Source organism: Rhododendron vialii, chromosome 3a (assembly GCF_030253575.1).
Source record: "Rhododendron vialii isolate Sample 1 chromosome 3a, ASM3025357v1".
Lineage (NCBI taxonomy): Eukaryota > Viridiplantae > Streptophyta > Magnoliopsida > Ericales > Ericaceae > Rhododendron > Rhododendron vialii.
Window position 1 is genome coordinate 12,982,325 of NC_080559.1, and position 22,511 is coordinate 13,004,835.

General features: G+C 36.1%; 1 protein-coding gene and 1 pseudogene across 1 annotated transcript; both read right to left on the bottom strand.

Annotated features, from left to right (window-relative positions):
* Window positions 1-810: 810 nt before the first annotated feature.
* LOC131319357 (uncharacterized) lies at window positions 811-7,392 on the bottom strand. Its single transcript, XM_058349572.1, has 5 exons — window positions 7,097-7,392; window positions 3,717-3,991; window positions 3,406-3,617; window positions 1,994-2,261; window positions 811-1,541 (listed from the first exon to the last, which is right to left on the bottom strand). Exons 2-5 carry the CDS (start codon window positions 3,978-3,980, stop codon window positions 1,245-1,247), a joined length of 1,041 nt encoding a protein of 346 aa, XP_058205555.1. The 5' UTR covers window positions 3,981-3,991; window positions 7,097-7,392; the 3' UTR covers window positions 811-1,244.
* LOC131319359 (uncharacterized) lies at window positions 857-12,242 on the bottom strand (annotated as a pseudogene).
* Between the last annotated feature and the right edge of the window lie 10,269 nt (window positions 12,243-22,511).

Consider the following 22,511-nt stretch of genomic DNA (forward strand, 5'->3'; position numbering starts at 1 on the left):
GGATTGGTTCAGACTGGATTAGCAGTTCAATGGTTATTTTGCTCACCTCCAAAATATGATCCAATCATGTAATTAACGTACTTCCATCAACTTGGTTTATGGGAGTCTATCAGGAGTGGATACAGGTGGTAAACCCCACAGTTTCGTCTCAAGCCAAGCGTCCAAAGCCCTATAGAAAGACACCATTAAGTAGTCCTCTAACACCCTCTGCCTCTATACATCCATTTCTAAATCTATACACTTAAAATCCTGAGTCCCACAAGATTGTGTGATTGAGATGGAGGTTGGGACATCCAATCACGGTACCTGAGAAGCGTCTAATATTTTTTTCCTTGACAAGCTAAACAGAATAAATTTTCATTTATCTATCAGTTTCATCATGGGCCCCAACGGCCCCTCACTAATTAAAATGTGATATCAATCTCACAGCGTAAGTCATGTTGGTAGGCTTCAACAAGCTATTTAGGTCAATGATGAATGATCTATATGGAGCGTTATAGATGGTATAGAAAAACCCGTGTATCGTTATATATGGTTTAGAAAACCCAATGTACACACACCGTGGTGCCTTTAACGCTTGAAACAAAATCAAATCTCTACCAATATTATTTACGCATAAATATCAGTTGTCAATTCTTGTGTTGAGCTAGTATATATGAAACTTTATTCCAACTTTAATTGGATCTCTTCGTAGTGGATCGATGGAATTTGTCTTTCAGATTAGTCAATTTATTAAGCCGCATACCGAGTTATAGAAAACAAAGCTAGTAGGAGTATTAATTTAGGTTGGCCCGGAATATATATAGAAACTGAAGCAACAAATTGTAATCGAGTTTCTACTAGTAATTCAAAGTCGTGAACCAACTACAACCACCATGCAATTTTCTTTACCAATCCCAAGACAACAAATTCTCTTTCCATTGGTGCCTGTCATGTCTCCCTTTCTATACAAAAATGATACAAGCATGACACAAGCATTTGAAAATTGTGTCTTACCAAGCGTTTCATAAGCTAATCCTCACTCCCAATGCCAACCATCAAGACAAGAATTATGACTTGTCAAACAGTTAATACATAACAATAATGCCCTTCTAATAAATGGATCCTTGAATCCTTCGGTGCGAAAGAATTTCAATGCAACAGTTATTTGTAACACTAACAAATAACCGTTGCATCCAAAATTTTCACGTTCAGGGCAACAGTGCTGAAATTTTTGAGATAGACGGGAATTGTTCTGCAATGGGCTATTTCTCCCCAAGTAAGAGTGTTTTGAAGATAGTCTCTCTCATTCCATCTGCATAAGGTAAGAAGTGCCCAGCATCTGGCACTTCATGGTAGTGAATCCACGGAAGCCTCCCGGCAATGTAACGTTGCAATGTAACCGGAACAAGCCCATCTTCATTGCCATGCCACAAGTGTACAGAACCTTCATTGTCCAGAAAAGGGTTCGCAAGATCCATAGGATCAAATTCCCAGCTCCCAAATCCAACCATCATGTCCCTTAGGATCGACTCGTATACCCCTTGTTGTGTTACGTCTTCCTGGTTAATAACAGATAGGTAACTCAGACATTATTAACTAATATATAAATAACTACAAAAACATTTCATAAAGAACACACTACACAGAAAATCTCCTTAGCTATGATGTTTCCAAAGTCCAAGCTAGCAATCTCAATTGTTCCACAAAAGTTGCTCTGCTGTCTTGCACTTGCTATATAGTTGTGAAATCCAAATATTGACACCAACAGGTGTTTGGCAGCAATGGTAGATACAGAAAAAACACACACACACAAAAAAAAAAAAAAAGATGGGGTGCCCTAAAGGAGGTTAGGGGTTGGACCAAAAGTACTCTAATGCCAAATTCTGTTTAATTGATTCTTCTATTCACATTTTCTTGACTGTAATCATAACCTGGCACAAGCATGAAAGGACGCTAGCACATGAGGTTCGAGACCTCCCCCCAAATTATGAAGGAAGAGGAAAGTTAGTACCTTTGGGGTCCTTTCATGCCGAGCAAGCAACGCGGTCAGAATTTTCACGTCTGGGGGAGATAATTTAGGCTTTTCAGCTATAACACTAGAGGCAGGGAACCATTTCTGAGTGTTCCACCAATAAGTGAGCCAAGGGGTGTAGTGAGCAACTCCAACTGCCCATTGGTCTTGAGGAAGTTGTTCATAATAGGCTTCTTTAGCTAGATTGTTGGGAAAACCAGGCAACCAGTAGTTCACCACTGGAGCAACTAGTATTGCTCCTGCTAGCCTGCCAAAATGACATACAATTGATGTCCAAACTATAATACAAGTCACAGCCAATCAACTTGAGATCTTTAGAACTCAAAATAAACATTAGTAACAAAAATTGCAGTAAGATTAGGGTTGTGAGTCTTGTGACTAGTTATTCGCAATGTCTATTATTGTTTTGCTTCAATGTATCCTCTTCAGATTTGTTTTTGATGTAAGTAACTGGAAATTATGGAACCGAACACCCAAAGGCATACACGCGAAGCAGGCAAAGCTAAAACCCTGCAAAAACCTCCTGTGAAAGTCCAAATCGTCTACGAGGTCCAAAAAAGAATCTATGTATTAGCCCCTCGTCAAGATTCATATAAATGGTACAAATCCAACCTTGAAGACATCACATCTCTACTCCCAAAGGGCCTGTTTCCTTAACTGGCATAACAGTGAAATGATGCGTAATCCTAAATGATATGTATTCTCATTGTAATAATGATGGAAATCGTAATACCATATTCCCCAAGATATCATAGATGACATGTTTTTTTAGAATTTCATATCCTACAGATAATTAATGTTGACCGTAAATCAAGCAAACAAACAGGCCTAAAAGGAATGATCTAACCGGGGACATCATAACTGATTACCATAAGAAGTCCGAAAGAACTCCTCAAAGGAGGGAAATGGGTATGCTTCATACCACATATAAATTTCAAGAATTACGATAGTATCATGGTCAACCAACAATCAACCAACTGCATAGTTTTAATCCTTCCTCTGCAAGCCAACTTGACACTAGCAGCTAATTTTTATATTAGGCTTGTGTTTGGATCTAGAATTTCGAAGGGGATTTATCAAGGGAAAGACGAAGCTAAACGTAAAGTAAACAACAAGAAGATAATCGCAAAGAGTGATCAATTCATTTTTTTGGTTCCTTATCATTTTCCGTTGATAAATCTTTCCACAAATCCTTGACCGGAACACAGCCTAGACGTCCTCTATCTGCTTCAATCACTTTTTCTATAACTAGACACCATGCGAATTCCAGATCATTTCAGATAATACTAACAACTGACCATGTGTCTGTTCACAGTATTTTCCGATGATTATTTACGTTCAAATTTTCCTGGCGTGAATAGAAATTAATACTATGTTTGTCGACAAATTACCGATGGGAGATAAACTTCAGGCAAGCCCATACTACTTGTCCTCCCATGGAATTACCAATCACGTAAAATTTGGATCCAAGTCCCAACTGATCAGCTAGCTCTTCTACATCATAAGCTGTACTTTTCAGGGTTCGCTTTGGATCTGGATCACTTTCCCCATATCCTGGTCTATCAAAAGACACGAGATAGAGCCCTAGTTCTTCAGTTATTTCCTGAAAGAATCCCAACACCAAGTCGAAATCATTCGAAAAAACTTCACAAAACAATCAACAAGAACATAAATGACTTCCAACTACGGTGCTTGAAAGTACCGGGGTTGCGAATGATCCATCATTTCTACCAAAGCCAAATCCGTGAAAGAAGACAAACTTATATTTGGCCCTTTCTTTGGGGACACCGTATTCCGCATAAGCCAAATGCCTTCCATTTCTAAGCTTAATTCTGGTTGCTGTGATGGGTGGACCGTTTGGGGCCCCACAAATATTAGGCGACGGAGGGACGATTGCCTGAAATGCCCAGGCTAGAAACCCAATCAACACCACCCCAAATATTAGGCGGTGGAGGGACGATAACATTTTAAGAATATCTGAATTCAACAAAAAAATATTAGATCTTTGAGTTAATAAAGCTTGAAGATAATTTTATAAGGCCGCTTTTGGCTTGATATTCGACATACTTCATAGTTGCAATTGAACAAATGTGTAATCAGTTTCCTCAAAATTTTCTCAATGAGTATCAGCATGCCCAGTGATAAACTGTATGTCGAAAAAACATAAGGAAATTGATTTTCGCGCTCGACTTTTGTACGTAGGCGAGCACTCTTAATGTGAAGAGAACTTCACGTTAAAAATGGAGTTAACTTCATATTAAAAGTGGAGTGCCTGCGTACAAAAGTGGAGCCCCAAAATCAGCATCCAGAACATAATCACAAAAACTTTGAACACGAAAAGAGAGGTTCCACAGTCATCTCAATTGCTTGTTATCGTTTTCTAAAAGTTCCTCACAAATAATATAAGTGAGTTACAGCATCCAAGAAAGGACATGAATCATTGTTCTGTTTCATGATTAAACTAATACCCTTTTCCCCATAAACATGGAATTGATTGACCATACTCATTCTAGAATGAAGCAACAATAGAGGCTCAATTCAAATGCTTAGATTTTCCATCCTTGACTATTTCTACTTTCCCCCCTTTCTAGTTGAACAGAAATGGAATTCAATCACCCATTATCAGTTTACCAGAATTGAACAAAAACGTAGCTCAAGATATATATAGTAGAATATAAACAAGAATCTAATTATGACTTCAAAGATGAAACAAATTAATGGGGTTCTGTTAATAACTGGAAGGAACAAAAATGAAAACCCATCTGAACGAAGTTTTGATGTACCTGGAAAGAGAGAGAGAGTGTCACGCCCTCGTTTTTCAACATAAATAATAACCATTTGTGATAAATAAAATCCTCGCTGAAGTACAGGTAATACCCAAATAACATTTCTTTCCCCAGTTCTCAAATTAAAAACAAATATTACAATTCGGGCTCAAGGTCCCAAGTTATACAAATTACTAATTAATATTACAGTTTACAAAGATCATCCTTCAAAATACATCTTTCAAGGTAAAAGCATAAAATCGCCCCTTTACACCTTTGAAACCCATGATCTACAAGCACGAGATGCACATCAAGCCAACTTCCTTGCTTTTTTTTTTTTTTAACCTAAAAATAATAGGTTGAGCTACACTAGCCCAGTAGAGAAATCTATACTCCAGCTATCATGCACTATGAATGAGTGAATATTGACAGATACGCTCAAAGTACGAACGTTTACCAACGAGCCGCACACTATAGTCAAAAGATTCTAGACTTCACATAAATATCACTGACCGTTTTCCTCTCTGACTAGATACGTTAATAAACTCACGTCAATCCACATTAGACTATAACCAATTCAAAATCATCTTATCATTCTTCGTACGATACTATAATCTTTCTCGTGTCCGCATTTATCATCATCAAATCCCTTCATTATAAAACCTTTCCTTATGATTTCATAATAATTCAATGAAAACTCAAGACCATTGTAGGCCGAGCTCCATTGATTCGGGCTGAATACCGGAGGGTTTTCATCAAAATCCTTTAACCAAAACCAAAATCCTCACATTAACTTCATAAACCAATTACGTGTCATTAAAAGTCTGAGCCGAAGCTCCTGCCAGGCACTTACTCGATAACGAGCCCTGAAGACAAGTGATATGAGCATTTTAGCTCCTGCGAGGCATTTACTCACTTAAGAGCCCTGAAAGTATACGATATGAGCATTTAGCTCCAGCCAGGCATTTACTCATTTAAGAACCCTGAAAGTATACAATATGAGCATTCAGCTCCAGCCAGGCATTTACTCATTTAAGAGCCCTAAAAATTCTCTTAGTGTCCATTTGTAATCCACAATCATTCCACATTTCCATTTCACAAATATCAAATCATTCAATTGAATCCAAAGCCATTTAATCAATCACATGGCAATACCAATCCGTATCCAAAAAGACAACATTTTTCCAAGGTCACATTTGTTCATACATCATCAACAATATATTGCAAACTCATAAGCATACCCCATTGTACATTGATAAATATTTTAAATCTACGTTATTCCTCTAAATCTATCACAACGTCCTATGCCACGTACCGAACCCATAACGATTCCATGACACATCACCAGCTAGGCTCCAAACGAGAATCTTATAAAACGAGTGCCAAAGGAACCTAAGGAACTCAACAAGACGAGGCACGAGGATACGAGTCTCATTATGACACAAGTAGTCATACTCGAGAGTGACTTAAACATGTTCTAATCATATAGGGAGTCATAACACGGAACGAATACAACTTAGAATAGCCTGTAGACATTGGCAGACCGACACACCTCCACTCAAATGATCATAACTTTCTGTGTACTAAGACTTTTAAGGCGATTCCAGTGGCAATGGAAAGTTGACTTCAAGACCTTCGATTCGGTATAAAGTTTGCATGAAAAGGACATCGGCCGAGGAAGTTATGGCCATTCAAAGTCGGGCACGAACTCAGAAAACGAGACAGATTCATGACCAGATTTCTAAAATCCACCAGTAATTCAATTCTCAACGGTTTCGGGTGATTCCAGTGGCATTAGAACGGACTCTAAGTCTACTCTATTTCATATGAAGGAACCAAAATTCAATCCTGAGCTTAGGAAGGCGTAAAACCCCAAAAACGCAGGCCCTGACTTTCTGTGTACTAAGACTTTTAAGGCGATTCCAGTGGCAATGGAAAGTTGACTTCAAGACCTTCAATTCGGTAAAAAGTTTGCATGAAAAGGACATCGGCCGAGGAAGTTATGGCCATTCAAAGTCGGGCACGAACTCAGAAAACGAGACAGATTCATGACCAGATTTCTAAAATCCACCAGTAATTCAATTCTCAACGGTTTCGGGTGATTCCAGTGGCATTAGAACGGACTCTAAGTCTACTCTATTTCATATGAAGGAACCAAAATTCAATCCTGAGCTTAGGAAGGCGTAAAACCCCAAAAACGCAGGCCCTGTTCTGCTGATTTTCAGAAATGGAAGGAACAAGCTTAAACAACGAAGCAAGATACGATCTAGGTACATAAACACCGTATAAACGGATAACAAGAGTAAGAAATCCCTACCTCATGGGCTTTGAGCAAAACCCAATCTTTGACCAAGTCAACCGAGCTCCCACAAGGTCCAATCATGATTTTTCTTGGATATTCGGAAAGCCCTCGCTGCGTAGAACAACTTTAATTCTCGAACTCTGTCCGAAATCTTGCTCTAAGAAGATGAAATCGAGGAGAGAAGTTGAGGGAGAGGTGAGAGGTGAGAGGCGAGAGAGAGCCGGATGAGAGTTGGAGAGAGAGAGAGAGATAATGTGTGTGTGTCGGCTGACATAGAAAAAAAGAAAGAGGAAAAATTATTCCGCGTTATTCACCCACACTTGTATACATGCACACACACTAATAACACTTGTTCCCTTTCACAAATAATGACATCACATTAACTCCAATCAAGTAACCGTGCCATTATTCGATAATTTTAATATTTCAAAAAAAAAAATACGGCCCTAAAATATGGGTCTTTACAGAGAGAGAATGAATTTATAAAGAAGTTTTGATGTGGGGATGGGTTCTGCTTCTAGTTTGGGCGGACCTGAAAGAAGCTGAAATTTTCGAGTTTATTCACGCCACTCCTTTTCACCTCTAATCTACTAGTCAAATAAGGAGACGCATACGAAATGTTGAGTTTGTCCATTTGGAATTTTTTGGGTTAATTTAGGATGTCTCAGTCAGTTTGTGCGACTAATCACTCAGCCCTTCAGCCTTTTCCACTTGTCCGCAGTGAGGAGGTGGCCATCAAGCAAGTTGATGGCAAGAACCACACAAAGTATGGGATCTTTGGGGCAAATACATCTAAAATACCCAAAACAGAATAAATAACCTTGGAAAATTTATCACCCAGTGGGGTCAACTAACCCCGCTTGCCACAATATAGGTCCGCCCATGCATATGCCTATCAATTGTCAATTCTTGTGTTGAGCTAATTTATATGAAACTTTATTCCAACTTTAATTGGGTCTCTTCGTGGTGGATTGAGGGAATTTATCTTTCAAACTAGTCAATTTATTAAGCCGCATACCGAGTTATAGAAAACAAAGCTATTAATTTAGGTTGGCAGGGAATCTGGAAACTGAAACGACAAATGATGTAACCAAGTTTCTAATTCAAAGTCGTGAACCAACTACAACCACCATTCAATTATCTTTACCAATCCCAAGACAACTTCTTCTCTTCCACTGGTGCTTGTGTCTCCCTTTCTATCAATATAAATGGATCCTTCAACGTTCAGGCGAAAAAAAATTTAACGCAATAGTTATTTGTAACACTCTCTCACATGAAGTTGGTCCCATGTATATGTAGGTTTCACCTCATGTAAGAGGAGCATTACAAATAACTGTTGTATCCAAAATTTTCACGTTCAGGGCAACAATGCCGAAATTTTTGAGATATACGAGGGAATTGTTCTGCAATGGGCTCTTTCTCCCTAAGTAAGAGTGTTTTGAAGATTGCCTCTCGCATTCCATCTGCATAAGGGAAGAAGTGCCTAGCATCTGGCATTTCATGGTAGTGAATCCATGGAACCCTTCCCGCAATGTAACGTTGCAGTGTAACCGGAACAAGCCCATCTTCATTGCCATGCCACAAGTGTACGGAACCTTCATTCTCTAGAAAAGGGTTTGCGAGATCCATAGGATCAAATTCCTAGCTCCCAAATCCAACCATCATGTCCCTTAGGAGCGACTCGTATACCCTTTGTTGCGTTACATTTTCCTGGTTAATAACAGATAGGTAACACATTCATTATTAACTAATAAACTATAAATAACTACAAAAATATTTCATTAAGAGCACACTAAACAGAAAATAGCAGATTAGGGCGCTCTAGCCAAAACAAATCCTTGTTGATTGGTAAACTTCACTGAATTCCTTGGCAAACAAAAGTAGATATATTGTGTATCATGCACTTGACAACGCTTATGTCTTTCGGTTATATTTTATGTTAACAAATATATATATTCAATAATAAAAAGAAAAATAGAAAATAAAGTAATTAAGTTAAAGGATCAAGAACCTTTTTTTTTTTGGATACCTAATACCCATAGATAGTTCGAACTGGATAGGAACAATAATCAATTTTAGCTTCTCCTTAGCTATGATGTTTCCAAAGTCCAAACTAGCAATCTCAATTTCTCAACAAAAGTTACTATGTTGTCTTGCACTTGCTATATAGCTGTGAAATCCAAATATTGACACCTACAAGCGTTTGGCAACAATGATAGTTACAGAAAACACAAAAGAAGAAGAAGAAGAAGAGATGGGGTGCCCTAAAGGAGGTTAGGGGTTGGACCAAAAATGGTCGTAAACGTGTTTTCAATTTTACGTTTGTGAAGACAAGGACAAAAGAAAAAGTACTTTAATACCAAATTCTGTATAATTGATTATGCCATACACATTTTCTTGACTGTAATTATAACATAGCACAAGCATGAAAGGATGCTAGCACACGAGGTTTGAGACCTCCCTCCAAATTATAAAAGGAGAGGAAAGTTAGTACCTCTGGCCTTTCTTGCTGAGCAAACATCGCGGTCAGAATTTTCACGTCTGAGGGAGATAATTTAGGCTTTTGAGCAATAACACTAGAGGCAGGGAACCATTTCTGAGTGTTCCACCAGCAAGTAAGCCAAGGGGTGTAGTGAGCAACCCCTACTGCCCATTGGTCTTGAGGAAGTTGTTCATAATAGGCTTCTTTAGCTAGATTGTTGGGAAAACCAGGCAACCAATAGTTCACCACTGGAGCAACTAGTGTTGCTCCTGCTAGCCTGCCCAACTCACAAACAATTGATAGCCAAACAATAGTAAAATTCACAGTCAATCAATTTAAGATAGTTAATGTTAAAAAAAAGTGCAATAAGTTTAAGGTTGTGACTAGTGATTCGCAATGTCTATTCTTGTTTTGCTTCAACTTTTCCTCTTCAGATTTGTTTGGGACGTAAGTAATTATTATGGAACACCCAAAGGCATACATGCGAAGCTAAAACACTGTAAAAGCCTCTTGTGAAAGTCCAAACTGTCTACGAGGTCTGAACAAGAATCTACATAGTAGCCCCTCGTCAAGATTCATCTAAATGCTGCAAGTTCAACCTTAAAGACGTCGCATCTCTACTCCCAAAGGACCCGTTTCCTTAATTGGCATAACATGGAAATGATACGTAATCCTACATGAAATGTATTCTCATTGTGATAATAGTGGAGATAGTAATACCACATTTCCCAAGGTATCATAGTCACATGTTGTTTAGAATTTCATATCTAACAGATATTTAATGGTGACCAATGACCACAAATCAAGCAAACAATCAGGCCCAAAAGGAACGACATAATTAGGGACATGTTAACCGATTATGATAAGAACTCCGAAGAACTCCTCAAACGAGGGAAGTGGGTATGCTTCATACCACAATATAAATTTGAGAACTGCAATGAATCATGGTCAACCAACAATCAACCAACTGCATAGTAACAATCCTTTCTGTGCAAGCCAACTTGACACTAGCAGCTAATTTTTATATTAGGCTTGTAACTTGTTTGGATCCAGATTCTTGAAGGGATTTATCAACAAAAAGATAAAGGTAAAGTAAATAACAAGAAAATTGAAACAAGTGATAAATTGATCTCTTTGGTTCCTTAACATTGTCCTCTTGATAAATCTTTCCACAAATCCTTGACCCAAACACAGCCTAGATGTCCTCTATCCGCTTCAATCATTTTTTCTATGTCTAAACACCATACGAATTCCAATATCATTTTAGATAATATTAACAACTAACCATGGGTCTGTGTCTGTTGACAGTATTTTCCCATGATTATTGTAATTCAAATTTCCCCTAGCGTGAATCGAAATTAAGCAGTAAATTTTTAAAAATATTACCGGTGGGAGATATACTTCAGGCAAGCCCATACTACTTGTCCTCCCATGGAGAAACCCAACACATAAAATTTGGATCCAAGTCCCAACTGATCAGCTAGCTCTTCTACATCAAAAGCCGTACTTTTCAGGGTTCCCTTTGGATCTGGATCACTTTCCCCATATCCTGGTCTATCAAAAGACACAAGATAGACTCCTAGTTCTTCAGTTATTTCCTGAAAGAATCCCAACACCAAGTCGAAATCATTCGAAAAAAACTTCACAAAACAATCAACAAGAACATCAACTACGGTGCTTGAAACTACCGGGGTTACAAATGATCCATCATTTCTACCAAAGCCAAATCCGTGGAAGAAGACAAACTTATATTTGGCCATTTCTTTGGGGACACCATGTTCCGCATAAGCCAAATGCCTTCCATCCCTAAGCTTAATTCTGGTTGCTGTGATGGGTGGACCGTTTAGGGACCCACAGATATTAGGCTGCGGAGGGACAATGACCTAAAATGTCCAGGCTACAAATCCAATCAACAACACCACTATAATTGTCTTGTATATCCCTGAAAGAGTTTCTGAATTCGACAACAAAAAGATATTAGATCTTTGAAGTAATAAAGCTTGAAGATGCTTTTTCAAGGCAGCTTTTGGCTAGAAATTCATCATACTTCATAGTTACAATCAAAGAAATGTGGAATCATTTCCCCTGCAGTTTTCAAATGCAATTATACCAGCAAGTATCGATATGCCCAGCGATAAACTGAATGTCCAAAAAAACAAAATCACAAAAACTTTGAACTTTATTCTGTTTCATGATTAAACTAATACCCTTTTCCCCTTAAACATGGACTGATTGACCAAACTCATTCTAGAATGAAGCAACAATAGAGGCTCAATTCGAACGCAGAGGTACCACAATGGTGTAATTTAACATAGATTTTCCACCCCCCCCCCCCCCCCCCCCCCCCCTCCCCCATCTTTCTAGTTGAACAGGAATGGAATTCAATTACCCAATGAAATTTTGTTCTCAAACAAACACCAGAATCGAACAAAAACATAGGCCAAGATATATATCGTAGAATATAAACAAGAATCTAATTATGACTTCAAAGATGAAGCAAATTAAAAGGGTAATGTTCAGAACTGAAAGGAACAAAATTGAAACCCAACTCTAGAATGTACGTACCGTATGAAGTACCCATAATGGGAGAGTGAGAGAAGTCGAAAGAAATTTTGATGTGGAGATGGGTTCTGCTTCTAGTTTGAGGGCGAAGCTGGAGTTTTCTTGCTTATCCACTCCTCCTTATAATCTTCCTTCTGCTCTAAACAAAAAAAGGACATGCATATGAAAGGTCTGAGTTATTTATTTATTATTATACGTTAAATCTAATTTACTCAATTCTAGGGACTTAGAAAAAGAAGTGTCCAAGAAAATTTAGGCTATGTTTGGAACTTGTGGAAGAAAAGAAAAAATAAGAGAAAATAATTAAAAAGGAAAATAGAAGAAAATGAGGGGGGAAATTTTACTATTCTTAAAACTCTATTTTGCCATTTTGTTTCCCCCTTTCCTCTCCAACAAAACAGGGAAGAGAAAATCTTTAAACTTTCTTTCCCTTTTCCTTTCCCTTTTCCATCATTTCCACATTTTCCAAACAAAGCCTTACTCTTTCCTCCTGGAGTATCAAATTACCCTTTTATTATTAAAACTGTTGAGAATATTTGTCGCACCAAAAATTGCAGGCATTTATGTTGAGATAATTGGATTCCTTGTTCTAGTTTCTTTTTTTCCTTTGAAAATAGGAATCACGGCTCATAAGACGGAGAGAAGAGATCCCTTCCAATATAATAGTAGACACATATAAGTACTATATAATATATTAGTTTTTAAATAGAATGATTGCGCACGAAACCTTAAACCCACTTTGTTTATAACATATATATAAAGTATACTTATATGCATGTTGGGATGAGATATTTTCGGTCTATGATTTGGACTCATTATGTTCTTTTGTGAGCTTTTACAGACACACATCAATGATCGAAATCGTTTATTCTATAAAGTTCATCTAGAAAATTAAATTTGTCAAAATTTTTGGTGTATTGGACATCATTTGATGTGATTTCGAAATATATATTTTATTGAGATAAATGGGATCCACAATCACATAAAATGCTACAGTATCTCGCAATTTTTATTTTTTGCTATGAGTACTAAATAGTGAAACAGTTGGTGTTGTTTGGCAAGATTTTTGTCAACCAATTTTGAAATTCTAGAGATTCTAAGAAGTAGAAAAGGTTGTAAAATTTGATTTGGAGAAGCTAGGCCGATTTAAGGTGCTTTTGAAAGCTGATTTTCGATTTGTTTTTCCCAGCAAGAGCACTTCCAGCTTTTGTGCAAATAACTTTATAAAAAAAAATGCCAATTACTCAACCCAATAATATCCATTTCGGGGTCAATATCACTTTAAATTCCGAGAGTAATTACCTAAGAAATTAACTGCGTTTTTGGATAGTTTTGTGAAAATAAATGTGGGTATCATTTCTGGTAAAAACGTATTCCACCAAGTAGGATTGACTATTTAAAAATGGGCATCTGACTATAATATGCATTAGTTAATAAAACAGAGAAGTTGGGAAAGAGGTTTCTTTGTTTTTGTTGTTGTTGGGAATTTGTTCTCTTGTGGTCCTAAAATCTTTCTTTATCTCTCTCTGTGCACGGTTTTTAATATTTTTCCTATCTTTCTATCTATCTTATGTCATTATCCCAAAATCCTCCCTCCCCTCAAAATCCATACCGAACAACCTGTTTCATAAAACCTATATTTAAGGGATTGCATTAAAATGTTTATAAATTCACAAAACTTTTTTTCTCTAAAAAAAATAGGGGAAAAAACTGAAATAGTCCCTATAGTTAAGTATTTGTGTCAATTTGGTCCCCGAAGTTGTAATTGGCTCGATTTACACTCTGTACTTTTCATTTTGTTCCAATTTGGTCCAATTACAAACTTTCGTTAGTCCGCCGTTAGTCCTTTAAACAACAAAATCATATGGCCCCCTTTTTTGGGGTTAAAATAGACTCGTTCGGCTAAATAAGCCAACTGGCTTATTTTTTTTATCTTTATTGAATTTTTTTTCGTATTTGTTAGTTTTTCGTCAATTTTTTTGGGGTTATTGCATCGTCATGACGAGAGGAATCTAAAAGGTAAAAAATTATGATCGAAATCCTTTTTTTTTTTTGAATAAAGACGAAAAAATTGGCTTATTTTTGTCTTTATTCAAAAAAATTCGGTTTCGATCGTAATTTTTTACTTTTTAGATTCCTCTTGTTATGCCGATGCAATAATTCCCAAAAAAATGACGAAAAAACTAACAAATACGAAAAAAAATTGAATGAGGACAAAAAAAATAAACTAGCTGGCTTATTTAGCTAAATAGGATTACTCATTCCCCTCTTGCCCTAATATACCTCTGAACCAAAACACAGCTCATTCTTTCATTCTCCATTGATAAGGAGGCACTTGGGAAGAAAATTTGGTTATAATTTTCTACAAAAAGTTGCTATCGAATTCAACAATTTCATGATCAGCCATGAGGCATCATAACCACTGATATTGTCTACATGTTCAACTTGTGAACAAATACTGAGATGCCTTATTTTTCTGCATAGTACTGAAAATGCATATAGAATCATGTCCAAAAGTTATAACATGATATAGATCCAAAAGTCACAACATGATAAATAACCATGTCCAAAAGTCAGAATATTCTATAAACTCAGTTCCAAATTTACCATGTCATAACCTAATACATAGACATAACAAACCAATCAACTAGGTTACAATAAACCTAACTTAACAGCCCAAGTGGTTACAAAAAATAGTGCCCTGTCATTCCATTCATTTTCCTACACTTGGCCCATACACTGATTCCTGACTAGGAATGTTGAAAAATAAATCAAAGCCAATTTATTCGTCTTTATTCAAAAAAATTTGAATTTCGATAATAATTTTTTACTTTTTAGATTCTTCTTGTCATGACGATGCAATAACCCTCAAAAAAATTGATGAAAAACTAACAAATACTAAAAAAAAATTGAATAAGTACAAAAAATAAGGAAGTTCACTTATTTAGCTGAACGGGTCTGTTTTAACCCCAAAAAAGGGGGCCATATGATTTTGCTATTTAAAGGACTAACGGCGAACTAACGGAAGTTAGTAATTGGACCGAATTGAAACAAAATGAAAAGTACAGAGTGTAAATCGAGCCAATTATAACTACAGGGACCAAATTGACACAAACACTTAACTACAAGGACTATTACAGTTTTTTTTATAAGGACAAGATAAATTTGGTAAGCATTTGGAGTAATGCACTTACCCACTCTGCCGCTAACTTTTGAACATTGCATTTTTCCTGTTCGTTGTTTTGACTAAAGATAAGCTTCTAGTAGATCTAGATTCTAGACCCAGTTTAGCTCATAAAAGCATCTACGAGTACTAGAATTTAGCTACCGAAAAAAATAAAGTAAAGGGTATCAAAAGGGTGGTATGTCACAAAATAGGTGTAACCCACATTTGGGAAATTACAAATATCCATTGTTTTAGAGTAGACCAACTTATCTTTTTTTTAAGCCTCGGAAGACTATTTTTACACATCTGCAGTCTTTTACAAGTTATAAAAGAACAATATGGTCCATTGCATTTAAGATTCGATGATGTCAAACAAATTCCAAACGCTAGGGGGCAATCATAATTTGCAAAAACTTTAGGGGCAGTTTGGTAATTTTTCTAAAAGATTTGTTTAGAGTTAAGGCATTTTTTTTTATCCGTGAGTTCAAGCATTTGTTAAAATATAGGACGCTACTATTCGCAGTCCTTTATTTTCTCACATAGCCCACTACATTTCGGTAAATGACTGTTAAAAATCATACATAACATTTCGGTAAGTAGCTGGTGAAAACAAGATTATATTTCGGTAACTACATATCGAAAATATGTTCAACTTTCGGTAAACAACGGCTGAACATACATTTTCGGTAAATAGCTGTTGAAAAAAATATTGTATTTCGGTAATTGGATGCTGAAAATATATCTCAATTTCGGTAACTAACTGTCAAGTTGAAACGACCCGAATTTTTGACCCAATTTTTTTTCCTAAATATAATATTATTAGAATTATTTTCCTTAGTGTAATTCTTTTTTTTAAATACAATTATGCATGCAATATATACATGCATTCTTTTTAAAATTTTTTTCTACACACACGTGCTTGCATGCACACTCCTTCTCCTCCCTCATCTCAAACTCCTTCCATCTCTCCATCTGCTACTCATTCTCTACTTCCTCCCTAACCCTAAAATCAAGCCCAATTCGACCATTTCATATCCCATAAACCCAACCCCATTAAATTCACTCTTATCCTCTTCCACCAAAATTCTCTTATAAATACCCCACCCCATTGACTCACGAAAATATCACGATATTTTTCACACTCTACCGACCAGAAAAGAAGAGAAAAATAGAAGAAATCCAAGCTCCAATCAATGAAGTTTTAGAGAGAGAGAGAAAGAAAAAGAGAGAAAAGTGGATTTCATAACTACGCCCAACCGAAACTCAATTCAACCATTCCGATCACCTCCTACAACTCAGAGCATCCCCAAACAGGCCTCAATCCGATCCCAAAGTCTCCCGATCAAAGAACCCGAAGTCTTCTTCCCCAAAATTCAAGATTCGTTTTTTTAAATCAATCTGATCCAATTCAAGGCATTATAATCCATTCCAACCCTTTCTCCAAGTATAATAAGTGTTTATATGCTTAACCTTATGTCCCGAACGAAAAAAATATAGTTCAATGCGCATTTTCTGCCACATTCACGAATTTGATATTATTTTTGAGTCCGATACTTTATTTGTAATTATTTACGAAGAAGATAACCCTTATGATATTTATTTTAAAATCTTTATGAAATTAATATTATGAAAAACTACTACCTTGATATTATTTTTTTACAATATAATATCATTTTAGTATAAAATGTATTAATTATATCAGTTTAATTTATCTGGTAGATTGAATTGATTAATTAAAGTTTTTAAATTAATAATACTCCTATTTATTAATTTTAAATGTTTCGAAACAACTTTGCGACCTTCCAAACCTTATTTTTGACGCCTGGACTATTTTTTCTAGACTTTTCACACCTCAAAGATCATAACTTGTTAAGATTATATATTTGTTATTTAATTATCTATTTATTGAATTATTTATTAGTTATCTATCAAGTTTACTAACGAAAACTCTTTGCGACCTTCCAAACAACGTTTTAACACCCAAACTAATTTTTTCTAGACTCTTTGCATCTCAAAAATGATATCTTGTTAAATTAATATTTTTTTATTTAATTTACTATTTATTGTTATTTCTATAGAGTTTCCAATCAAAAATTCCTTACGACCTTATAAACCATATTATTAATACCCGAATAATTTTATTTAGACTCCCTACATTCCGAAGATGAAACTTTGTTAATCTCAACATATTTTAATTAGTAAATTATTTATTATCTATTTACTTCACTTTCGGTCACTTTATTTAACGTCTTTATTTAAAATAATCCCGCGACCCTCCGAACCCAACTTTTGATACTCAACTGGTTGCATAGGACCTCTCGGACTCTTAATCAGGTCACGTTAATTATTTTAATATTTTTACCTAATTAATGCATTAAATTAGTTTCTAATTAATCTAATTACTTATAAATAATTAATGAGAGCCTAGAAAAATTTTTTTTTTTAAAATTTTTTTAAAAAAAGTTCTTACCTATTATCATCTTGTCCACACGAGATTAAGGGCAACGGCCCATTCATAAAAAGATGCGTGATTACGTTATTTATTGATTTTTTTGTTTATTATTTGATTAATTGTATGTTACACTACTGCTTGATTGAATGCTAGATTGGACCCTAGAGACATGGGGTGGTATGCGAATAGAGTTCACTTAGACGATGCTAGGTAATGGATGAATTGGAAAGTTTTGTTTTCTTTAGAATGCCTGCAGGCGGGATTTTTAGATGTAATGAGTTGGATGTGATGGTTTGAAACTGGCAAAGTAAGCCCAGTGATGAATTGAAATTGGCGGATGTCCAGTGATGAATTGATACCGGCAAAGTAAACCCAGTGATGAATATGATGATTGTGATGTGGTGCAATAAGATAGGCGAACCCTAGTTATTATTCGGGCATGATAAGCTTTCTTTTGTTGTAATGAGAGGGATACACACTGGGTACATAACTTAGGTGCAATCCGCGACAGCAAAAGAAAGTGAGCTCATGGGACAGGGCATAGCTAGCGGTTGGGGAGGAAAGATCCCGCGGAGGAGATCTTAGATTACACGTCAAGTTAATGGATAATTATAAACTGTTTATGTGGAACAAACTCTGTTTTACTTTTTCGCACTACTATTATCCTGCTGCTTGCCAACTGTAAAGTAAGGGGGGTAGTTGGGTTGGATTATTCTACTGGGTGATTTATCACTCACGGATACGTCTGTATCTTGGCAAATCGTTTGCTTCGGCGATCAAATTGCCAGTGGGCGCAGGATTCAATGGAGAGGATTCAAAGATGTTACAGTTCAACACGGAAAGAATATCAGGAACGAAGATCGAATATGTTTCGGATTTGTATCAAGCCTAGAGTCGGCTCTGAAATTAATGTATTTTTAATCAGTAAATTTATCTTGTGACTGTAATAGCTAAACTTTATTTTGAAAAATTATATTTATTTAGCAAATTTTCTTAAGATTTTATTTTATATTGCTTTCGGAAAGTTGGGGCGTTACACGAGTATAATTGGAAATTTTTAACGGGTTATGGGAGAAAATAAAGGACTGCGAATAGCAGCGTCTAAAATATAATGTCTGTTAATAGCCTAATGGACTCTTATCCGCAATGGTAATAATCAAAACCAATAATCAAAATAAGTTACGTCAGTATTTGATTATCTATTTAGTCCATAATCAAATTTAACAATTTTCACATCCACATTGGTTATTTTTGCATCCTTAACCAAAAAAAACCCCACAATACACAATGCACATTTGTCCAATCACAAACGAGTTCCAACCACGCATCTGACCACACTAAATTATTCGTTTCGATGAGACGATTCCAATGTAGGGTGTTTTTGAGTTTTGAGTTTGATTATTGGTAAAAGTTATTAAGTTTGATTATGGAATGAGTGAAATTTGGTTATTTGTTAAAAGACTTATAACTTTGCTTAGTACAATGTGGTTTCTTTTAGTATTGTTGTTAAATTTGGTTATCCACACTCATTTGTTTATTACAATGATGATGCTCTTAGTATTAAGGTTTAAAAATATATAGAAATTTACCAAAAATGTATGAAAGTATATTGAAAAGTGTAAAAAGTGCATTAGAGTCCGTTTCTCATTTCTTTTTCTTCGTTTATTCACAGTCCAACGGGCTGTGAATAGATGGACCCTTGCGTAAATAGGTTGATCTAAAAAAACTTCTGGCTTGTTCGTTTGGGGTCTACAAACCCCTGCGCATGGTCTCCAATATATTTTTTATATATATCTCTCTACTCATTACTCTTAAAAACCTCCCTCAAATCCCAAACTGAACGGAATGTTGTGTTCTTCTGATTCAATGTTTAATAAAATTACTCTGTGTTTGGATTGGACTTCAACGTAAACTCTATGATTTTACCTTTTCTTTTCTGTTGTGGTGGATAGGGTTGTAAATGAACCGAGCAGCTCGCGAGCCCAGCTCAGTTTGGTTAGTTAAGGTGCGGCTCGTTTAGTAAACGAGCCGAGCTCAAGTTTTCAGCTTGTTCGACAAAAACTCAACTCGTTAAGGGAGGCTCGACTCGATTAAAAAGATTCGTTTAGTAAATGACTAAGCTCGGCTCGTTAAGGGGACTCGTTTAGTAAACGAGCCGAGCTCGAGCTCGCTGAAACTTGGTTCGGCTCGACTCGTTTACACCCTTACTGGTGGGTGATGGTGATGTTTCAACTTCAAAGTTTAATAATTCAGAAAATTCTCAATATTTTTGAATGGAAAAATCACACTAACACTAGACTTGGGGTAATAAATAAGAAAAAGTATACTTTTTTTTGATAATAGAAAAGGTAAACTTGATAGCGAATTTCTCTATTCTTTGGATTTAAAAATCATACTAACACTAGACTTGAGGTAATAAGTAAGAAAAAGTAAACTTGATAGCTACTAACACTAGACTTGGGGTAAAAAGTACTTCCTCTGTTCTTTTTTAAGTGTCCCGCTTTGTAATTCCAACTTATTAAAAAGATATCATCATTATACCTTTCACATCAATTTTTATCTCCATTTTCCCTTTTTACCTTCTATGGAGACATCATCATTACATTTTTACTCACTAACTTTTTAAAATGAAATCTACTTTTAGGGGCAAAATAAAAAATTTACAAACTTTTACCTATTAACTTTACAAAATTGACACTTATTGAGAGATAGCCCAAAATGGAGTATTGGACTCTAAAAAGAGGACTGATGGAGTAAGAAAAAGTAAATTTTTTTTTGAAAATAGAAAAAGTAATCTTGATAGCGAATTTCTCTATTCTTTGGATTTAAAAATCATACTAACACTAGATTTTGAGACTAGACTTGAGGTAATAACTAAGAAAAAATAAACTTTTTTTTGATAATAGAAAAAGTAAACTTGATAGCGAATTTCTCTATTCTTTGGATTTAAAAATCATACTACCATTGGACTTGAGGTAATAAGTAAGAAAAAGTAAACTTGATAGCAAATTTTTCTATTCTTAAAAGTCATCAATGTAGACTTTTGACTTGAGTCACGTAATTCACGCGGGCGAGTACAAAAGCGCATTTGAATCACATTTCAAACTACTAAAATTCTCAAGAATAAGGACTAAGAATTGACAACACGAACACATTAAAAATAGAGAACAAAAGTGCAACTCATTTTAAAGGATTTTGTGAACTAACTTTTGGCGTGAGATGAGATGTCACAAAACAAGCCTAAACAAACCATAAAAAAGGGGACTCCTTTTAGAGCACCCACATGCCACAACCTTCCATAGGGCTCACCTAAGCACTCCCCCTGCCACCAATATTGGAGAGGGTTAGCTTTCCTGCCACCACCCCACTTTTATATACGACCTATATAAGTCATGGACCTTAGCACCACACACCAGGGCACTGAACAAGTTGCTTGCACCAATAGACATACAGTTAGATTACATTTTTGTTAGAGAAAAATAAATGACAAACATGAAATATGACCAACATGATTTTTTTCGTGCATAATTCAAATGAGTTAGATTCTTTCCACCTAAGGTAAAAACCATGGGGTTTTCACCACCCATTGCGGGCCCCACCATGCAATTTGTGCAATAATCTGAACTGTTCATCTCTTAGGGCCCGTGGAGCAGTATATCTACACAAAAAATCAGGTTGATCAGACATCGATAGGTACATCAAAAATTGAATTTTGTTTTATAAAATAGACAGTCAAAGAGATATACTACTCTGCGAGTCCTACAAGATGAACGATTCAGATTATTACAATATACGCACGGTAAGGCCCACAAATGGTGAAAGTTTCCACCTAAGGTGGATAGAATTTAAACTCAATTGCTTTGAGTTCTAGTAGCTATGCTTCCTCGTATGCCGTTTTTGAGTTGTTGTACCTATCGAGTTAGGAGTTCTTGTTGTTCTGAGTTATTGTAGTTATAGACTTCCTAGTTAGCGCCGCCTTTTTGTTAGTGTAGCCTTTGAGTAGCGTCAAATATCCGAGCCTAAAGAAAGATTCCACTAAATAAAATACGATTTTGCTAATCACAACCTATACTGCAGTGAATAATGCACAAAAAGTGCTAAAAAAAATAGGATTTCAATGCACTTTTTGCAAAAATCAACTTTCATAGATATCTATACATATTTTTCATATATCCACACACTTTTTTCTACATTAACCACTACTCACTTGGTTGTGCCTAGAAATTTCAAATGAAAATAAAACTAAGGCAGAGCCCTTTTTTTTTTGGAACATGTTAGAAATTCATTGATAACGATAAGGATTATAATCTACCACGTGCCTCTAATACAACTGGAAAAACCTATTGCACACAAGTTAACAAAATACACAACCAAATCAAATGAAGGAATCAAGTCTAGCGATAAATTGATCAGACTAGTAGAAGTCAGAGCCGCGCATGCGATGAGTCGATATCCAGCTATCATGGTAGTTCCACAATTGTCGATACTTTTCACAGAGACCAATCGATGCCAACCTAGTGCGACCAATGCCAATCTAATGGTGGCCTTTTTTACACTTTCCGGTAGAGAGCACCGCGTGCATGGAAGAAACATCATGCAACTAGATGGCCGAAAAAGCCAACTATGGCGCAGAATCGATAGAGAAAATGCAGCCCCACACCGCAACCATGATTATTGAAAAAGAAACTAAGCAAGAACGACGAAACCCACCACGGCGAATCACCACCACGTCGGCCGAAACCCACCACGGCAAAACACCACCACAACA

What these genes read in the sequence shown, in the direction of transcription:
- LOC131319357 (XM_058349572.1), bottom strand. Translation starts at nt 3,980, where the DNA reads ATGTTATCGTCCCTCCACCGCCTAATATTTGGGGTGGTGTTGATTGGG. An exon ending in ATGGATCATTCGCAACCCCG is followed by an intron (nt 3,618 to 3,716) that starts GTACTTTCAAGC and finishes GGATTCTTTCAG; the next exon opens with GAAATAACTGAAGAACTAGG. An exon ending in GGCATGAAAGGACCCCAAAG is followed by an intron (nt 1,542 to 1,993) that starts GTACTAACTTTC and finishes GTTATTAACCAG; the next exon opens with GAAGACGTAACACAACAAGG.